The sequence below is a fragment of the Dermacentor andersoni genome, chromosome 1, assembly GCF_023375885.2.
Source record: "Dermacentor andersoni chromosome 1, qqDerAnde1_hic_scaffold, whole genome shotgun sequence".
Lineage (NCBI taxonomy): Eukaryota > Metazoa > Arthropoda > Arachnida > Ixodida > Ixodidae > Dermacentor > Dermacentor andersoni.
In genome coordinates, this window is record NC_092814.1 from 11,795,886 (window position 1) to 11,817,399 (window position 21,514).

General features: G+C 48.7%; 1 protein-coding gene and 1 non-coding gene across 7 annotated transcripts in view; one reads left to right on the forward strand and one right to left on the reverse strand.

The window, feature by feature from the left end:
- The window catches only part of Vps8 (vacuolar protein sorting 8), a 972,138-nt gene that overhangs the window by 435,306 nt on the left and 515,318 nt on the right, over positions 1 to 21,514 (forward strand). For all 6 annotated transcript variants that reach the window (XR_008608392.2, XM_055061192.2, XM_055061196.2 and 3 more), the window contains exon 17: positions 3,820 to 4,045. Coding sequence is in view for 5 of the 6 variants with exons in the window: in XM_055061192.2 (XP_054917167.2) it covers positions 3,820 to 4,045 (226 nt within the window). In the remaining variant the exon portion in view is untranslated. The remainder of the gene's footprint in view (positions 1 to 3,819; positions 4,046 to 21,514) is intronic.
- Positions 19,142 to 19,325, reverse strand: LOC126546364 (U2 spliceosomal RNA). The gene has a single exon (XR_007602577.2). It is a non-coding gene; the product is annotated as a U2 spliceosomal RNA (small nuclear RNA).

The window sequence follows — 21,514 nt, forward strand, 5'->3', positions numbered from 1 at the left end:
TGGTGCGCAAGCACACTTGGCGCACTTTAATGCCAAGTTATTTCCTTGCTTTTGCCAAAGGTTGTTAGTGTTGCTAAAGTGAATGTTGAGGCAGCATCCACTTTGGCTGATGTACGTCTTTCCGCAGGAGAGTGGAATTTACGCAACACTGACAATACACTTCACGTGCAGCTTCATGTGCTTGATGATGCACACATCCTTCCTAGGTCCTTAGAAGTTCACACGTCTGCACAAGCAACCTAACTTGTTTGGGCCTGAGAACACTACTTGAACTCCTACCCGCTGTGCAACTTTATTAATACTGTGGGAGATGCCATGTACATAGGGGACGACGTTCGTTCTTGAACTGTTGTAGGTGTTTCGTCCACCTTGCGTACTCTTGCAAAGAGTTTTCAGAAGCATGGCCACTAGATCTCTTATTAGCAGTACTGGAAAGCCCACGTTGATTAGTCTTGTTATTCGAGTTTTGAAGCTCAAGTCTACCTTGTGTGGTGGCATGACTTAGAAACAGCATTGCTAAATGCAACCCACCGTAGTTGCTCAGTGGCTATGGTGTCAGGCTGCTGAGCACGAGGTCGCGGGATCGAATCCCAGCCACGGCGGCCGCATTTCGATGGAGGCGAAATGCGAAAACGCCCGTGTACTTAGATTTAGGTGCACGTTAAAGAACCCCAGGTAATCAAAATTTCTGGAGTCCTCCACTACGGCGTGCCTCATAATCATAAAGTGGTTTTGGCACGTAAAACCCCATAATTTTTTGCAAAATGCAGCAGACTCTACTGCATTCTTTACAAGTTTCGAGTGTGCAGAGTTATAGGGAAGTAGGAGTTTTACTGAGCGTGGTGCATAATTTCAGTATATGTGGTCATCGAAAAACTTAATGGGAATAACAAATTTAATGGTCAAGTCAGGGTGCGGATTCTATCTAAACTTTGCCTTGTGATGCAGCATCAATGCAGCGCATGTGCGCTGCCATGATGCTCCCTCTCCCTTTTTCATTGTTGCCCATTGTCCTCCTCTTGTCAGATCGCCATTTTGCATTTTCGTTCTGTTAGCAGTTGGGGAATAGTGCATGTGGCACCGGTGAACCAGAACTCGGCTTACGAGAGGAGCACTCGGTGGCAGTCCTTTACAGCACAGCAGATTATTTCATCGCCAAAGAGGTGGGGAACAGAACAACTGGCCGAAGCCACAAGATGGGAGAGTCGCACATGTACGAGACTGTTCTTATAGAAATTTGAGCATCGTTGTGTTCAGTTATTTCTGCTGGTTATATGTGCAGATTTTTCTGGGATATTATTGGCGGCGAGGACATAAGAGTCGCCATCTGCCGGAAGTGCCTCGCTTGCCTAGTATGAGGGATAATGTGGCGTCCGCCTCATAGGTTTGGCTGTTGGTGCTCAATAAAAACACCACGCGGGAGCCCTCCTGGACATTTTTATAAGTACTCTTGAAACGACAGAAGTGTTTACTGTCAAAATAATAATCTTGGGCAAACAGAAAGCACAGAATGGTTTACAGGTGCTATATCTTTACCAAATACGTACAGTGAACGTCCACTGCGCGCAGTCGCTGCACGGTCCCCAAACTGGTTCCTTGTGTGAAAGGTAGACAGTCGCTAAGAGCAAATTATGTGAAATATGTTCTTGTAGTGGGCTCTCTGTGTAACGAAATGGAGCATAACAGAATGAAGCCTCAATGCCGCGATCGCATGGGTTCGCAGAGACCCACCGTGTGTCTGCATGCATGTCCGCGCACAATGTTTCGCTTTCACTGCGAGCACGTTTTCGCACTGTGCTGTGAACCGCAGCATATGAGCATTTCACCGTACACAAGCAAGCATTGTGTTGTGGACCCTATCAGAGCTGTTAAAAAATAATGTCATAATTAGGGACTTCGACGCCTACGGCGACTTTTGATATACTATCGGGACGATTTAATCGTTTCTTTTTTTTCTTTTCTTATAAATTATTAAGCATTTCAATATCATTATTTCTCAAGTTGCATTGCACCGTATGTTTTTTAGTATTCTCAGCAAGCAATTTCCTGCTTTTTTTTTTTTTTTGCTTAATCAAGTACATTCATTGTTTGGTGCTAACACAAGCATGACCATATTCCATGCCTTTTTTGAATTTGCTTTTTCCTGTCCCCTTTCCATTCCAGTGAACTTGCCAGTATCTAACATCAACACGTTCATAGACCAACGCTTCATGACATTAGCTGGGCAGCATGCGCGGGCGAGCGTCTCAGTGCGTGCTTTCTGCTACTCGCCGAATATTGCAGTCGCGGCACCGTATGAGAAATCTTCCTCGCAGAAGTGCTTGCTGCACACTATATTTGTAGCTGATGGCTGCTTGCTAGTTCTAAGTTTCGCGATCCAAGCTTTATGCAGCTTCTTGTCCTGTGGGCACATGTGAAGCCCGACTCCGGGCTTTGTCGCATGTGTCCGCCACTGCAGCACCGCAGTTGGGTGCCTTCAAAGGCAGCCACTGCCTATTATTATGCTTTCAAGTGTTGTCCAGCAGACACACGAAGCCAGGAAACCTCCCAACTTGATCAGAACCACAGCGCAGATGGGACTTTAAAGTTCGGCATCTCCGAAGCAGCCAGCACGGCCACTGTGTCCACGTGATCTCTCATACCACATCACGGCGGCGGCAGCGCCAGATTTTCTAGTGGTGGAGCTCGCCCCATTACTTGTAGGTGTAGATTATACAAGAACAAGAACATGGGTTATATGGTCTTTATTGTTGCTCCTGTGTCGTATCAGAGATACTGATGGGCCATCAGAATTGACAGTAGATGTTTTGCTGGAAGAAAAGAACGCCTGGAATGCTGGTGGGGACTGAGGAGGGTCTAGCGGCTGGTGGTCTTTTCTTCCTTTTACCTTTTTAAGAATACCAAGATTTTGTCACAATGCTTGTCTATAATTCTGACAGTCAATAAATTTTCCCCATTCTTTCTTAGCTTCTTGTTGTTTTTGTGTGGCTTCATTTATTTTAATGCGCTTCGATTGCTCGGTCCACAAAGCCGGGTGGTGCACACAGTCTCGTAGCACTACATTTCACAAGGGAAGAATGTGAAAAACTGGCAATGATGCACATGTCAGATGCTTAAAAAAGTGATTTGGCACGATAAAAGCGTGCGTGCGATCGTGGCCTAATAGTTAGAGAATTGGGCTACTATGCTGGAAGACAAGGATTCGATCCAACCATTGGTCATACATTTCTCTTTAGCATTATAGGCAGACTTGACCCACTTTGTAGGTATGTAACAGAAAACTAACATTGTATCTAACAGGTATCTAACAGTGTGTTGACGTGAGCGCATGTCAAAGTGTGCACGAAATCCCAAGTTTGTAAGTGAAAGAATCAGGTATAGAACTGTCACTTTGATAAATGAGTGTGCAAGGTTGTCCATAATGTACCTGCTCGCGGCTATCGACACGTCACAACCTTAATTAACTATGCTACTTGGAGAGTTGGCGGTGCTAAGTTATGGCGGGGTCAGCTCTGCCTAAATGTCCGGGATGACCCGCCGTGGTTGCTCAGTGGCTATGGTGTTAGGCTGCTGAGCACGAGGTCGCGGGATCGAATCCCGGCCGCGGCGGCCGCATTTCGATGGGGGCGAAATGCGAAAACACCCGTGTACTTAGATTTAGGTGCACGTTAAAGAACCCCAGGTGGTCTAAATTTCCGGAGTCCTCCACTACGGCGTGCCTCATAATCAGAAAGTGGTTTTGGCACGTAAAACCCCATAAAAAAAAAAAAAAAAAAAAAAAAAAAAATGTCCGGGATGAAGGAAATGTTTGATTTGCAGGGAGCACGTACCGGATCTGTTGGATAAGCTGTACACGTTGCTGTCAATAGAGCTCAAGGGGAAGTTCCTGGACAGCCTTCCAGTTCATGTGCTGGAGGGTGAGCTGCACAGCCCGAGCCCTGCCCTTGCCAAGGACTTAGTTGACCAGCTGGCCAGCATGGGCCAGTTTGAGCTCCTGGAACGTTGCCTTGTGTGCCTAGATGTGGCCTGCCTGGACCTCCACCAGGCCAGTTTAATATTTATTTTATATTGCTTGACACAGCATGTGATGGCAGTGATGGGATGATCCTTGGCAGCTCAGCCAAAAAATGCATCTGAAAAAGTTGCCTTACGGCGACACGCGACTTAGTGGAGATGACCAGTGTAGCGTGTAAAGGCTCTGATACAACAGTTGTGATTAAGACAAGAAAAAAAATTTAGGAGAATAAGAACACGCATGCAATATTGCCACAGAGAGCTCTCCAGATGCCAGTTACAAGCACTCTCGTGAGGTACCCTTCCAAGCGCCTCATTGCTAAAGCCCCTAGGCATTACTCGTTGCATCGCCATTAGAAGAGCACCAGCAACGCCTCACGCATGGCGATACAGCGCATGTCTCCCGTCCAATGAGAAGCCACGGTGTGGCGCCTGACCTTCGGGGCGCGTGAAAAGTGCGTTTGGCATGGAGACGTGGTTGACTGTGGAATAGGCTCCAGTTAACTCTTCCTTTAAATTGTGTGAATGCTTAATATTGAGTTATGGGCACAAGTTCACCCACAATAAACCAGTTTATTTAGTGCGCTTCATTGAAGAGTGCTACATTTCTGGTGGAGGTGCGAGGTATGATTGGAAGTCCCCAGTTTGTAACAGAACAGAGACCCGACCCTCAGCGATTGGAACCTAGGGGACTGACTCCAGTACACCAGCGCACAAGCCGCCGCATCCGAAAAGACCCGCCTCAGTTCGGACCACTTCCTGTTGCTGCAGCAGTGCAGGCAACAGTTACCAGCGACGGTGCAACCATGATCAGCCCAGTCGCATTGCCCCAGCTCATCGTGTACCCACCACGCACGCCCGAGTCCTTCCACTGCGATACGTTCGAAGATGTGGGAGTCTGGTTAGAGCACTTCGAGCGAGTGGCAGATTTCAATGGCTGCGACGAGGCATGGAAGCTTCGCAACGTCTACTTTACGTTAGAAGAGTCAGCGAGGACGTGGTACGTCAATCATGAAACAGCGCTATCTTCATGGGAAAAATTTCACCGACAGTTGCTTGCCATGTATGCCAGCACCGATCGGCGAGAGAAGGCAGAGCATGCTCTACAAGCCAGAAACCAGCGCACTAACGAGAGTGTCAGCATGTATATCGAGAACATGTCCCGTCTCTTCAAGCGCGCGGATCCAAACATGACCGAAGAGAAGAAATTACGCCATCTGATGCGGGGCATTAAGCAGGAGCTGTTTGCAGGACTCGTCCACAACCCACCACACAGTGTTGCTGAGTTTCGCACCGAAGCGACTACCATAGAGAAGGCGCTGCAGCAGCATGCCCATCACTACAATCGTGATGTCACCAGCGCACCAGCCGATCTCCTGTCAACAGGCCCAGGCAGTAACACCGAAGCACTAAGAGAACTGGTGCGATCAATCGTAAAGAAGGAGCTTCGAAAGCTGCAGCTACCGGAAGCCACGCCGACAGTTTCAACTCTCGCCGCTGCCATTCGAGATGAAGTTCGCCACGCCATTCTGCAGCCAGGACTCGAAGAACCGTCTGTGCATCATGAACAACCACCACTGGTACGTCGCGTGCCGACATACGCTGATGTGTTATGCCAACTGACCGGGCATAGTGCTCCATTCGTGACCCCCAGCACCCGCCAGCCGACTCTGCGCAGTGGACCCCTTCTAGCAGAGCTGAGGCCACGAAAAAGCGACGTGTGGCATGCACCCGACCGGACGCCACTCTGTTTCCACTGCAGAGAAGCTGGACACCTTTACAGAATGTGCCCGTATCGCAGAGCAGGTCTTCGTGGCTTTACAATAAATGCACCTTGTCCCCATAATGGCGAAAGACCCATCGAAATTCAGGACTACTTGACCAGACAACAGGACCCGGCTGCTAGATACCAACACCAGTCCCGATCACCAGCGTCTACACGCTACCGATCACCGAGTCCACGGCCATCCTCGATTTCACCAAGGCGTCATTCACTGAGCTCACGTCAGGAAAACTGAAACGAGCGACCTGTGGGGGCGAGGCCGCTGACGTTCGAAAAAGACAAGATCGTCCATCAAGTTTACCGAGCAGCCGCAACGAACAGAAGCGGACGAATAAGATAAGTGAACAGAGAATTTCTTCAGACTTGTGCATTACGACAGATGGTCATGAATTGAGTGCATTAGTTGACAGAGGTGCTGATTATTCCATCGTAAGATGTGTACTTGCCAAGGAACTGAAAAAAATTTTGATGCCGTGGAGTGGACCCCAGATACGTACGGCTGGTGGGCACCTTATTACGCCCCTGGGTAGATGTGCAGCAAGAATCGGAATTCGAGGTTTTTCTTACGTAGCTGATTTTCTCGTGCTACCAGAATGTTCGAAGGATGTAATGCTCAAAATAGACTTTCTTCTAACAAATGGTGCCATAATCAACCTGCAGAATTCTAGTGTGTCATTTTCTACGAAGCAGGCTATAGACATGCAAGAGTTGGAGGAGCTAGAACACGTTGCCTTGTGGGTTACCGACGATGACATAACCATGCCACCACGATGCAGCATGCTGGTTCGTGTAAGAAACAAAGTATTCAATGAGTCGGAAGGTATAGCGGACGCCACTGTCGAGCTACTGTTGAAAAAAGGTATTTGCGTAGCACGAGGAATTGTTCAACTACGTGATGGGTGTGCTGATGTATTGCTGACGAACTTCGGAAGTGAATTTTAGCACGTCGCAAAGAACACAGCCATCGCCTTCCTGCACAGCGCTACTGCAGTCACAGATGTATATAGCTTAGCGTCAAGGCCGCCTTTTGTCCAAACTACACATGACACCGTGACATCAGTTGCGATCAACCAAATCCTGTTGCAAGCCCAGAAAAAAATGATGGAGAACCTTATAAATGAATTCGCAGAATGTTTCTCCACCTCGTCAAAGGTACGGCGCACACCAATTGTTAAACACCGTATAATAACAGACGAAGCGACCAGGCCAGTTACCAACATCCGTAGCAAGTGTCACGCGTTGTTAGAGAGGTCATAAAGAGTAAGGTGCAAGAGATGCTCGAGGACGATGTCATTCAGCCATCAAACAGCCCGTGGGCGTCGCCCGTAGTCCTTGTGAGAAAAAAGGACAATGCATTGAGATTCTGTGTTGATTACCGGAAATTGAACAGTGTGACCAAGTGTGATGTATACTCCCTTCCCCGCATTGATGACACGTTGGATCGCCTACGACATGCAAAATTTTTCTCTTCATTAGATCTCAAGAGCGGGTGTTGGCAAATTGAAGTAGATGAGACTGTGAAAAAACTGCCTTCGTAACCCCAGACGGCCTGTATGAGTTCAAAGCGCTTCCATTTGGCCTCTGCTGTGTGCCGGCGACATTCCAGCGCATGATGGACAGTGTCCTCTCGGGTCTCAAATGGCAATCATGCTTAGTTTACCTAGACGACATGGTGGTATTTTCCGCAACATTCGACCAGCATGTACAGAGGCTGCGTTTAATGCTGCAAGCCATCCGCTCGGCAGGCCTAAACATTAAACCGGAAAAGTGCCAGTTTGGATTCCAAGAACTTCGTTTCCTGGGTCACGTAATTAGCGCGCAAGGTGTTGGTCCGTATCCTAACAAGACTGCTGCCGTTGCGCAATTTCCAAAGCCGACAAACAAGAAGGCAATGCAGCAATTTTTGGGACTATGTGCTTACTACAGACGATTTGTAGAAAACTGCTCAAAAATTGCCGAACCTCTAACGAAACTTACTAAAGAAGACGTACCCTTCATGTGGCATACTGAACAAGAATTAATTCAATGAATTAAAGGAACGATTGCAAGCCCCACCGATCCTCGCCCACTTCGACGAGCCAGCGGACACAGAAGTCCACACAGATGCAAGCAATCTCGGTCTTGTCGCAGTTTTAGTTCAGTGGCAAAATGGGAAAGAGAAAGACATAGCGTATGCTAGCCGCACTCTCTTGAAAGCTGAAACAAATGACTCTGTGACAGAAAAGGAGTGTTTGGCTGTCATATGGGCCATCAGCAAGTTCCGACCATACTTCTGTGGCAGGTCGTTCCGTGCAGTCAGCGATCACTATTCTCTTTGCTGGCTGACAAACTTAAAGGACCCATCTGGACGACTTGCGAGGTGGATTCTCAGGCTCCAAGAATACGACATTACTGTTTTATACAGGTCTGGACGAAAACATAACAATGCTGACTGCTTGTCCCGCTCACCAGTGGAGTCTACTCCTTCAGAAGAAGATTTCCCGTTTCTTACAGCGATGACAGCTTCGGAAATCCCCGAGCGTCAACGGGCCGACACAGAATTGCTCCCACTCATCAAGCACCTCGAAGGATACGACGTCCAAATCCCACGTATGTTTATGAGAGGTTTATTGTCATTTTGCCTCCGAGATAATGTGCTATACAAGAGAAACTTTGAACGCAACCAGGAAAAATTCTTGCTCGTCGTACCGCCAGCCATGCGACTGGAAATTTTAGAAGCTTGCCATGATGAGCCATCGTTGGGTAACTTAGGTGTCAGCCGGACGTTCGCCAGAATTCGTCTGAGATACTTCTGGCCTTCATGGTTAGCGTCGGTGCAGCATTACGTGAAGACATGTCGCAAATGTCAAAGGCACAAAACACCACCCGTGAAACCGGACGACCTTTTCCAACCTGTAGACCCACCGAAGACTCCATTTCAACAAGTTGGAATGGATCTTTTTGGCCCGTTCCCAACATCATCGTCATGGAAGAGATGGATTGTAGTAGCGACGGACTATTTAACACGATATGCTGAAACTGGCTGCCTTGAGCGAGGAACGGCAGTTGAAGTTGCAAATTTCTTCGTTTGTAGCATAGTACTGCGACATGGTGCACCAATGGTCGTGATTACTGATCGAGGAGTGGCCTTCACAGCTGATTTGATGCAGTGTTTGATGAAGATGACTCACACCAGTCACAGAAAAAGCACTGCATACCATCCCCAAACAAACGGCCTGACAGAAGGTCTAAACTGAACCCTGGCCGATATGCTGTCCATGTGTGTCGACCTCGAACATAAGACATGGGACGCAATCTTGCCTTACGCCACATTCGCCTATAATATGGCAGTACAGGAGACAACTCGGGTCACTTCATTTCAACTGGTCTATGGCCGCACAGTAACAACCACACTGGATGCCATGTTGCCAGCAGATGATGACAACAGCAACCCGTACGGCGTCGACGACTTCCTACAACGAGCTGAAGAAGCCTGGCAGTTGGCACGGTTCCGTATACACCAGCAACAACGTAGGGACGCAAGCTACTACAACCTGTGCCGCAGAGAAGTTCAGTACCACCCAGGCACCTGCCGTGGTTGCTCAGTGGCTATGGTGTTGGGCTGCTGAGCACGAGGTTGCGGGATCGAATCCCGGCCATGGTGGCCGCATTCTGGTGGGGGCGAAATGCCTAAACACCCGAGTACCACTCCGGCGCCAAAGTGTGGGTATGGACACCAGTGCGTCGTCGTGGACTATGTGAAAAACTCCTTCGCCGATACTTTAGACCTTACGAAGTTATTCGCCGAGTAGGTGACCTGAATTACGAAGTCATCTCTTATAAACAAGAGTGATCAAAGCGGCACAACCATGCGGAGGTCGTACACGTAGTCCACATGAAGCCTTACTACGACAGGCGATGAAAACACATCTATAGATCAATTTGTTTCATATGCATCGGGACGATGCATTTTCGGAGGGGAACTAATGCCACAGAGAGCTCTCCAGATGCCAGTTACGAGCACTCTCGTGAGGTACCCTTCCAAGCGCCTCAGCGCTAAAGCCCCTAGGCATTACTCATCGCATCGCCATCAGAAGAGCGCCAGCAACACCTCACGCATGGCAATACAGCGCGTGTCTACCGTGCACGCGCACAGGGCAGCGCCCGAGTCTCCCGTCCAGTGAGAAGCCACGGCATGGCTCCTGGTCTTCGGTGCGCGTGAAAAGTGCGTTCGGCTTTTTAACTTTGGAATAGGCTCCTGTTAACTCTTCTTTTAAATTGTGTGAATGCTTAATATTGAGTTTCTGGGCACAAGTTCGCCCACAATAAACCAGTTTGTTTAGTGTGCTTCATTTAGGAGTGCTACAATATGACAAGTCTTTACCTTCATGGCTGTTCTTGTAGTGAACTTAAATCAAGCCACTGTGATGATTGGCACGGAAAAGCTCTCATGAATTCATTGGTGCCACTATTTATGCATACGTATATCTTATCTATACAGATTAGGCACTTTGAACTACAGTAGAATCTCGTTCATACATTTCGAAAGAGAAAAGAAAAGAGAGGAAACATGCTATCAGGGAAAACGTGATTTGAAGCCACTAAAAAAAAGTGCAGTTTTGCCCAAAAGACTAAGCATCGATTGCGATAGCAAATTATTAGACGGCTATACGAAGTAAGACACGAAGTGGGTAAAATCAGCAATTTGATTCGTTATATCGAAATTTTGTTGTATTGAAATGTGACCTTTTATGCAAATGAGTACAGTCGCCGATCCATTTTTTTTTACGTGGAAAGGGGCTGCAGAATTTTCTGAATTATTGGGCAATCGAAAAAAGCAAACTTGAATGAGAAAACAATTCGTTTTGATAAATTAGGACATCTGCGAAGAATGATACTGTTTCATGCCACGTACGTCGACGATATCTTCATATCGGCCGTATGAATTAAGCGAAGCCAGCCCCGGTTTCGCGTGTACTCCGCTCCCTAGCTGATAGCATCACCTGCACTGGGACGACGCTGGCAGTGGGGAGCGAATGCTTTGTCTGCCACTCGCTCCAATGAGTCACCAAAACTCGAAATTGCACAACCTCCAATACTAAATGCGTGGCAAGACAGCTATCAAGGTGCCACTCCCTCTCATCACGCCCACTCTTTGCACACACGGCAGATTACCTCTAACGTAGGGTGCGCGGCTGTGTACGCTCTCAGCCGTGCTTACAGCCATATGCAGCCACGGCCAAGACACTCGCCAACTTACCCCCCACTCCGCACCCCCACCCTTCCCCCTAGCACGCGCTTGATCGTGTTACCATGGCTCTCTCCCCCTCTTTGCCTTTGCTTGCGCGGGAAGGCTCCACCCATGAAGCCACCATCTTTCTTGTGTCACCCTCTCACACTTTCACTTGCACCAAAAGCAAACAGTGCACGGGGCGCGGGACGATCTTATCACACTTGGACTTTATACGGAACACGATGTGGCTCTATTTAGGCAGTCTCTCCTGTCGCACAGTGGGTGATTTGAGAGGTTTGCTAGCAAGCAGCCACTTGCAGTTCAATCATTTGACCATCTGCATCCGCGGAAGTTTCCATTGTCTCGGCATTCCTTTGCAGCAGCAGTGAAATTTCGTTATATTGAAATCGCATACAAACATACTTTGTTATATTGAGGTTCTAAATACAGGGTGTTTTATGCACAAGAGGTTATGAAAAGTTAAATAGTTGGTTATATCGAGGTTAAACTGTAGTGTTATCGGCCGGATAAAGTTATGAACATTTGCTAACTAAATTAACAAGCATGGTGTCATGCGGATACAAGCAAACATGAACACATCTCACTTGATGACCACGCACACTTGTCAATATACTGGAGTGAGGAAGCAAGTGAATTGACCTTTGTGCTGCCTCTTGCTTCACCGCAAACTAAGTGGTGAGAACACAGTGCACACGAAGCTATCAGCACTCTGCCTACTCTGCTCCCATAGCAGATCGCTTTCAAGGTAAGGCTCGCGTGGCCGCACCATATTGTAACGATGTTAGTAAAACAAGGATATTTATTAAAGGCGAACTTGTGCCCACAAGTAAAAGTCACTGCGGTCGTGCAGGAATCTGCGGCAGTCGCGTTCTCAAACTGGGCTCGAACCGTCTTCCTCTTCTTCTCGCGTGACACCTCGTGGGCGTGCCGCATGCGAGCCGGGTCCAACTGGCTGCCCGTGCCACGAAGATCGCTTCCTGTTGTTGCTGAACAACACCACTGTACGGCGTGCACAGTGCCCAATGCAAAGGGCGCGCAACTTGAATGTCACCAAGTTTGTCGTGGCATTATCCCCCTCCTTGCCGCATCGGCCCGATGCGTGAGAGGAAGTAGGGGTTCCTGTGGGCTCTCACTTTTTTTTTTGTTGTTGTTGTTGTTGTTCATGACCTCTCCTGGTAGGGTTCCATGCGGACAACATGCACAACTTCCGTGGAGTTGCGCCGTCTTGGGCTCTCGTGTCCAGCGGATTTCACTTCGTAAGTGACGTCGCTTATACGACGAAGTATTTCGTAAGGGCCGAAGTATCGGCACAGAAGCTTTTCAGATAGTCCACGGCGTCGCACTGGGGTCCATACCCACACCTTGTCACCGGGCTGGTAATGAGCTTCACTACGGCGCTGGTTGTACCGACTGGAGTCGATGCGTTGTTGGCGGCGTATTCGGTACCTTGCCATCTGTCGTGCCTCCTCGGCTCGTTGCAAGAAATCATCTAGGTCAGATGAGTTATGGTTTTCTTCATCTAACGGCAACATAGCATCCAAAGTTGTGGTTACTGCTCGGCCGAATACAAGTTCAAACGGGGTGACTCGTGTTGTTTCCTGAACGGCCGTATTATATGCGAAGGTGATGTATGGCAAAATTTCGTCCCACAGCCTATGTTCAACGTCGACATACATCGAAAGCATGTCGGTCAGTGTTCTGTTAAGGCGTTCAGTTAAACCGTTTGTCTGAGGGTGGTACGCCGTAGTTTTCCTATGATCAGTATGTGTCATTTGCAACAAGCATTTCATTAGGTCCGCAGTAAAGGCTGTTCCATGATCGGTAATAACAACTGCGGGAGCGCCATGCCTGAGCACGATATTGTGGACAAAGAATTTTGCAACTTCGACAGCCGTTGCATTGTACAGGGAATCAGTTTCTGCGTAACGGGTCAGATAGTCCGTGGCCACAACTATCCACTTCTTGCCTAAAGATGATGTTGGGAAGGGTCCAAGGAGGTCCATACCGACTTGTTGGAATGGGGCTTTTGGTGGCTCTATTGGCTGGAGGAGGCCGGCCGGTTTTACGGATGGAGTCTTGCGCCTTTGACACTCGCGACAAGTCTTGACGTAGTGCTGCACTGAGGCTAATAACTTGGGCCAGTAGTATTTCAGACGAATCCTAGTGACTGTACGGCTCACGCCCATGTGTCCAGACGTCGGCTCATCGTGACATGCATGCAAAACTTATTCTCGCATAGATGTGGGTACGACAAGTAAAAACTTTGTCTCGCTGTTCTCGAAGTTTCTCTTGTAGAGGACACTTGCTCGCAGACAGAACGAGGATAGCCCCCTAGAGAAAATACGCGGCAGTTGAACGTCCAGTCCCTCCAGGCGCTGTATAAGTGGAAGCAAAACCGGGTCATCTCGTTGTTGTTGAGCAATTTGTGACGCGTCAACAATGCCAAGGAATGGGAAATCCTCTTCTTCTGACACAGTTGTCTCGACGGGTGCACGTGACAAGCAGTCGGCATCGCTGTGTTTCCTCCCGGATCGGTATACGACAGTAATGTCATACTCTTGAAGCCTAAGGCTCCATCTTGCTAGTCGTCCGGATGGATCCTTGAGATTCGCCTGTCAGCAAAGCGAATGGTGATCGCTGACTGCTCTGAATGGTCTACCATAGAGGTAGGGCCGAAATTTACATATTGCCCAAATGACTGCAAGGCACTCTTTCTCGGTTGCGGAGTAGTTTGCCTCTGCTTTCGAGAGCTTACGGCTGGCATAAGCAATTACTTTCTCCTGGCCGTTATTCCACTGCACTAGTATGGCACCGAGGCCGACGTTACTCGCATCGGTATGAACTTCAGTGTCGGCTGTCTCATCAAAATGGGCAAGGATTGGAGAAGCTTGCAGGCGTTTCCTTAACTTGTCAAAGGCGTCTTGTTGTTCGCTTTTCCACATGAAAGGTTGATCATCTCTTGTCAGTATTGTAAGGGGCTCAGCAATGTTTGAAAAGTTTTCCACAAATCTTCTGTAGTATGCGCATAAACCCAAGAAACGTCGCACTGACTTTTTGTCTGTGGGTGTCGGGAACCTCGCAACAGCTGCTGTCTTTTCGGGATCTGGTCGGACGCCTTCAGCACTGATGACGTGTCCGAGAAACCGAAGTTCATCGAAGCCGAATTGACATTTTGCCGGCTGCTTAATTGTCAAGTCTGCTGCGCGAATAGCTTCTAATACTAGTCGCAGGCGCTCTAGATGTTGGTCAAATGTGGTGGAAAATACGACCACATCATCCAAATACACTAAGCATGACTGCCATTTCAATCCTGCAAGCACAGAGTCCATCATTCGCTGGAACATTGCGGGTGCGGAACAGAGGCCAAATGGAAGTGCTTTAAATTCGTAGAGGCCATCAGGGGTCACGAATGCTGTCTTTTCACAGTCCCGTTCATCCACCTCTATTTGCCAATATCCACTCTTGAGATCCAGGGAGGAGAAAAACTTTGCACATCGGAGCCGATCTAAGGTATCGTCGATACGCGGAAGGGGGTACACATCCCGCTTGGTTACGCTGTTCAGTTTACGGTAGTCGACGCAGAATCGAAGTGTGTTGTCTTTTTTCTTAACCAGCACTACCGGAGACGCCCATGGACTGCTGGAAGGCTGAATAACGTCATCTGAAAGCATCTCCTCTACTTGCTTCTTGATGATCTCCCTTTCTTTTGGTGACACTCGATACGGGTGCTGGCATACCGGTCTTGTGGCGTCCTCTGTTATGATTCTGTGCTTCGCAACAGACGTGCGCCGTACCTTCGAGGACGTGGAGAAGCAGTCAGAAAAATCCTTTACCAGGGCATATATCTGTTTCTTTTGGGCTTCAGGGAGTCTCAGGTTGACGGTAATTGATCTCTCGACACTGCAGGTTCCTGGCAGGGCAGTTGACATAGTTAGGCTGCATAATTCGGTCGCTTCACAGAACTCGTGGAAATAGGCTGTTCCTTGTGCGATGTGTTGGAATTCATTACCGAAATTTGTAAGTGCGACATTTGCACAGCCATCGCTTAAGTGAACAAGGCCCCGAGCCATGCAAATACCTTTGTTGAAAAGGAGCTCTATGTTTCCATCCGCTATGCCTTCGCGGTCGGAAAATCTTTCATTCTCCACAAGAACCATTATACTGCAGCGTGGCGGCACAGTTACGTCATCGTCAACGACGCGCAGTGCAGCGAGACGTCGCTCCTCCGATTCTTCCACAGGTATAGCTTGTTTTGTCGAGAAAGATACACTGGACCTACATAGGTTAATTATGGCGCCGTTAGCTTGTAGAAAATCCATTCCCAATATAAGTTCCCGTGAACATTCTGGCAGTACAATAAAGTCAGAAACGTAAGTAAAGCCTTTTATCGTAAGTCTTGCGGTGCATCGGCCAAGGGGCGTAATAAGATGGCCGCCTGCCGTGCGTATCTGCGGACCAGTCCACTTCGTCACAACTTTTTTAAGGTGCTTCGCCATCTTGAAGCTTACTACCGAATAATCAGCGCCGGTGTCGACTAAGGCATTCAGCTCGCATCCGTCTATTATCAACCGTAAATCTGACGTAATCGTTTCGTTCCTGCACCTGTAGACTGGAATTATCTCGTCACCGCACTGGAATCGCGTTGGAGGATCTTCGTAACTCTGGTTATCAGCGGCCTCACCTCCACAGGTCGCTTGCTTCAGTTTTCCTGGTGTGGGCTTGGTGAACGACGCCTAGGCAATCTTGGAGACGCGCGTGGGCTAGGCGATCGGTAGCGCATGGGCGACGGTGATCGTGGTTGACGTTGGCGAGGAGTAACGGGGCTTTGGCGCGTCGACAGGTATTCTTCGATCTCCGCTGGCCGTTCACCGTTTCGGGGGCATGGTGCGCTTAAGGGAAAACCCCTTAACCCAACTTGACGGTACGGGCAGAACCTATACAGGTGACCCGCTTCTCCGCAGTGGAAACACAGAGGCCTGCGCTCGTGGTCACGCCAGACGTCACTTTTCCGGGGCCTTTGTTCCACAAAACGAGGTGCACTACGTGCTGAAGGCTGATAGGCAGCCGGTGGTTCCAGTAGACGAGGTGCACTGCGTACTGTCGACGGGTAGGGAACGGTCGTCGCATCTGCTCCACTACTGTGTACCGCGGGTTGCCTGAGTACGTCGGCGTACGTTGGGGTGCGCCGCGTCGGCTGTGGCTCACGCTCTGGATCCCGTATGACGTTCCTGAGTTCGTCCCGGACAACGTCGACGATAGATAGTGCAGCTGGAGCCTGAGGTATCTGCAACTTGTTGAGCTCTTCCCTGATCACTGACCGGACAAGCTCCCGCAGGGCTTCCAGGTCGTTTGGCAGGCCTCCAGGGAAGACATGGACAGGTGCGCAGCTTGCCTCACGGTTGTATTGCCGAGCCCGCTGTTCCAGCGTCTTTTCGATGGTCGTTGCTTCACATCTGAACTCGGCAACCGTGCGCGGTGGGTTGCGGACGAGAACTGCGAAGAGTTCCTGCTTTACCCCACGCATGAGATGGCGCAGCTTCTTATCTTCACTCATGGTGGGATCAGCACGCTTGAACAGGCGGGACATGTCCTCGATGTACATCGCCACGTTCTCGTTTGTGAGCTGGTTCCTGGCTTGAAGTGCGATTTCAGCCTTTTCTTTACGATCCGTGCTGGCGTACGTTGCTAGCAGTTGTCGTCGAAATTCCTCCCAAGAGGTCAAAGAGGGTTCGTGGTTTTCATACCACGTTTTTGCGAAGTCTTCCAACGCGAAATATACGTTACGGAGCTTCTGTCTCTCATTCCATTCATTAAAGCTCGCCACTCTCTCGAACAGTTCCAACCAATCTTCCACGTCTTCGAACGAGTCACCATGGAATGTTGGCGGCTTGCGAGGTTGGCTTACGACTAGCTGTGCCGGTGTTACCTGGGTAGTCATTGTGGCGGCGTCCGTTGTGGGAGTTTCTCTTGGCAAGAAGAGAAGAGGGCCGAATTCGGGCGAGTCACCTCGAAGACGGCGGCTGGTCCGCTGGTGTACAGGTGTCAGTTCCACGGGATGGACTCGCGGGTTGTCGGGGCTACGCTGACTTTCGTTCGTGGGGCTTCGACTCATACCCAGCACCTCCACCAGAAATGTAACGATGTTAGTAAAACAAGGATATTTATTAAAGGCGAACTTGTGCCCACAAGTAAAAGTCACTGCGGTCGTGCAGGAATCCGCGGCAGTCGCGTTCTCAAACTGGGCTCGAACCGTCTTCCTCTTCTTCTCGCGTGACACCTCGTGCGCGTGCCGCATGCGAGCCGGGTCCAACTGGCTGCCCGTGCCACGAAGATCGCTTCCTGTTGTTGCTGAACAACACCACTGTACGGCGTGCACAGTGCCCAATGCAAAGGGCGCGCAACTTGAATGTCACCAAGTTTGTCGTGGCAATATGCAGCTACCACCGAAGGAGAACTCATCGAAGTACCTCCCCCCCACCCCCCACCTGGAACCTTCCATATGATGAAGGAAGACAGCGCACTACTTCTTTTCTCCCTTGTGCGTGCGAGATTGAGCCACCATTGTCGGCACACCTTCACGCACTTTCACTTGCACATATAGTATACGGCATGTGGCAACAATATTATCGCAATTGAACTTGATACAGAACATGCCGGTACACCGACTGACAGGCCCACATAGCGTCACTGCAAGCTCATTGCCAGGATGGTCAGCTCCATCTCCACCATCGGCTGCAGCTTCTTTTTTGGGCAAAAATAGTCTCCGCTAGATAAAGTGATGCGCAAATTGTACATTTTGTAAGAAGCTATGTCCACTGTCAAACGTTTAGTGCCTTCGATACTTAGGTGCAGCAGGCAGGGCGTAGTTTGTTGTTTTATTTATGTTATGTTATTTTATTTATAATGCCCAACATAATTTTTATGTCAAACATTTAGTATAAACAAGAGTTCTGATACCTGTCGAGCTCAGCTGCAGTGCAGGGCTACCGCTGGCGCACGGTGAACCTGCTTGGCTGTGCTTGCATTGCAGCCAATGGCACCGCGAATATGTCAACATATTTTTTTCCCAAGTGTGAAATTATTGCTAGGAGAGAGTAAAGTGGCAACAACAATAACAAAACATTGCGACTTGTACTTGTGAGCACCGGCGGGTCCTTCTAAAGCGGCGTCAGCAACAGCTCCCAAGTTAACCGGAAAAGCCCTAGTGACAACATTGCAGTCGAGTGATCAATAGCAGTGCAGCTGCTGACGGCGCCAGAGCGCAAACATAGTGACCGCTCCTCTGTCGCTGATTAGCCACAGTGTTGCATGCCTGGTGCAAGAAATATGTCCCGGTCCCATCATCCTCTATATGGCAGAGAAATCTAGCCCATTTGCAAGCAAAACTGCTGTTGTCCAGTGGTCCGCGAATGGCACGTGGTGAGCTGCTGTGCTGCTGCTGTGAATGAGACAAGAAAGCAAGAAGGTAGGAGATGCGAGAGCATTTATTTCCTGATGAGCATGTCTGTAATCATTTGTTGGCATAGTGCCTGACCTTTTGAATGGAGGAGTTCCTTTTCGACCTTCTGTAAACCACCTTCTGCATTTGCATTGTCCTTTCCACAAAAGAGGCTGCGCAGTGCATTTAGTCTGGCAAGGGCCTCAGCAAAAGTAGCGGGCGGGCACCTGCCATCATCTTCGTCATTGTTTGTACTTGATCATCTCTAATCTGTGCTACAATCTCTGCCATGCTTTGGGGCTCCGACGTCAGGACATTGTCATCCACCACAACGAAAACTGCGAACGAGCCTACGGAGCCAGTGCATCCTTACTCCGCTTCAATGTCATCTTCGAAAGCACATGCCGGAGGGGCGTCGCAAACGCTTGGCTACAAATCATTGGCTGACACCGAAAACCACATGTTTTAAAGCAATTATTTACTTTTTCACACATTGGGTTCCCCATGAATCGTTTAGATTGTACAGTGCATCCAGTGGTGAGAGCTTCCCAGGCTCTTCCCCCCGGGATATGTGAGCAAAAAAGCAACGCACAGTGCACTTCCTGTACATGGGATTAATTGTTTTACAGCGAAGCTGCTAGGGTTCCGGGCATTCTTCTTCTTTGTGTGCAAAAACCCGTGGGCCAGTCCCGGAGATAGTGCAATAAAGGGCCAACCCGCAACAAAGGTGAAGCAGTCTTCAAGCACTCTGTCAACTTGCAAAAAAAAAAAAGTTAAATATCTTGGGTCCAAATAGAACCCGTATCCGATATTAAGCTGATCAGAACAGATACTACACTTTGACCCGCATCAGTCATGTCTACGTTCGCACAGCCTTCTCTTTGTTGGCGTTCCAAGCGCTTGCGCATCTACTTTCCTTTCCTTCCGCTCTACCGTGGTGGCGGTGCCTTTGAAACGCCACACGTGTCTAGTTTCCTCCGGCTCCTCGGTGCAGCAGTCCCATCGTCCATGTGAATGTATACAAAAGACATGGTAAATGAGTTCATACCGTTGTTCAAAATTCTGCGTCACCTCTGTGTTGTGTGCTAAACAGCTTTGCTGGTCATCCACCTTCGCAGAGTGGAATGGCTCGTGATCTTTTTATAACACCTGCGTCCAGCGGTTGCAATTGGCTTGTGTTTGATAGTGTGAACAGAATGCAAAGATTGCGGAGGAACAGCTTGTCTTTCAGATGAGCGCAGTTGTTGGTGAGCAAAACATCTCTGCGGCCTTTGCGCCCCAGTTGTTATCAAGATATTGAAGAAACTATTTGAAGATGTCACACATCATCCATGCCTGTGCATTATGCTTGTAAACACAAGGCAAATGAGGAATGTTCCACAAACATGTTGGGTTCTTCACCTTTCCGATCAACCACAGCTTCATCATGTTACTGCCATCTTCGTTGCAGCAAAGTAGTACAGTAATGCGATTTTTGGTGATCTTATACCGTGACAGCACTCCCCCTTCATGCTTAACAACTTGCAAAGCTCGACCCTGAAGAAAAGGCCAAGCTCATCCATACTGTACACATCACGTGGCTCATAAGCATTGATAATGCAGGGGCCAGTTCTCAACACCAACTTGATTTGTGTTCACTGCCTCTCCACTTACCTTGTTGATAGATGATGCCGTGTCTTGTCCGAAAACAGCCAATCCAACCATTTGATGTGGTGAAGTCATCTATTCCCAAAACATTGGCAATTTTTAAAGCTTTTTCCGGAGAATGCTACCATCAGTGTTACGTCTGAAGCCTTCACTTGTTTGAATCACTTGAGCAGTGCTTCAAATTCCCCATGCCTGTCTCCATGGACTTGCTTTGTTGCGGTGCCAAACACTAAGGCATTCGCTTCGATTTCCCTGCACTTCAACGTGATCGTGTTGACTGTTTATGCCAGTAATCCAAGCTCACTGGCAATGTTTATGTGCTCTCTCTTTGGGTTCTGGTCGATGGCTGCTGGTATGTGAAGCTTTTCCTTGAGGGTCATAGGCTTCCTCGATGCCGTGGCTGCAGTTTTTTGAACAGACAGCAACTGCAATGAATATGATGTCCTGCAAGATTTACTCATACCGAAACAATAAACCGAGAGTGAACTGGTATTTTCATGTGACAGGAGTGGGCAAATACTGTGGGGAAGATGCTGCGGCAGGTGCCTATGGCTCTTAATCGCCCTCGCCGTGTATGGTTGCACCTTTTCTTGTTTGCATGGAATCTAGAGTCCAAAAAACATACCATACAATTGCAGTTTCGTGATCTGCTGAACATTGGTGTTTAAAAAATTTCACTTTCTGGGAATGTATCAGCTGGTAGGAAATTTGCATAACTGTATTGGGTAATTGTTAGTGCTCTCGATCGCGAATGTTGGTGCTGGGAAATCATTCTAGATAGGAATGCATTAACGAGTTTCTACTACTGTATAAGGCACAGAATGGTATGCAGCAGTGCCTTTACTACGTTATACAGTTAAGCCTTAATGTAATGAACTTCAATATAAAAAAATTCTCTATATAACGAAGCAGTATTTAACTTTATGTAACTTCTTGTCGATAGAACTTCATGTATTTTGAACCTCAATACAATGAAGGGTGTTTGTACACGATTTCAGTATAGCAAAATTTCACTGCCGCCGCAAAGGAATACAAAGCCAATAACTGCCACAGGTGCAGAGGATCTAATGGTTGAATTACCCATCGCTGCTTGTGAATGCACCTCCCAAATCATGCGCCTTGCGACAGAGAGCGGCTGCCGAAGCGGAGCAGTGTAGCAACAAGACCTTGTCACCCTCTGCACAAAGTGTGATAAGATCCCCTCAGGGCGTTTGCTGCAGGTGTGAGGAAAAGCATGCGAGGGTGAGCCAAAAATGATGGTGGCTTGACGCATGCAGTGATCAAGTGCGTGCTAGGGGTAAGGTGAAGTCGAGAGCAGGTGTGCACATGTCTCCTGACCCAGCCCGGCTAAGCACATACGCAGTGCCCTATCTTGGAGGTAGTTTGTGGTGGTGCAAAG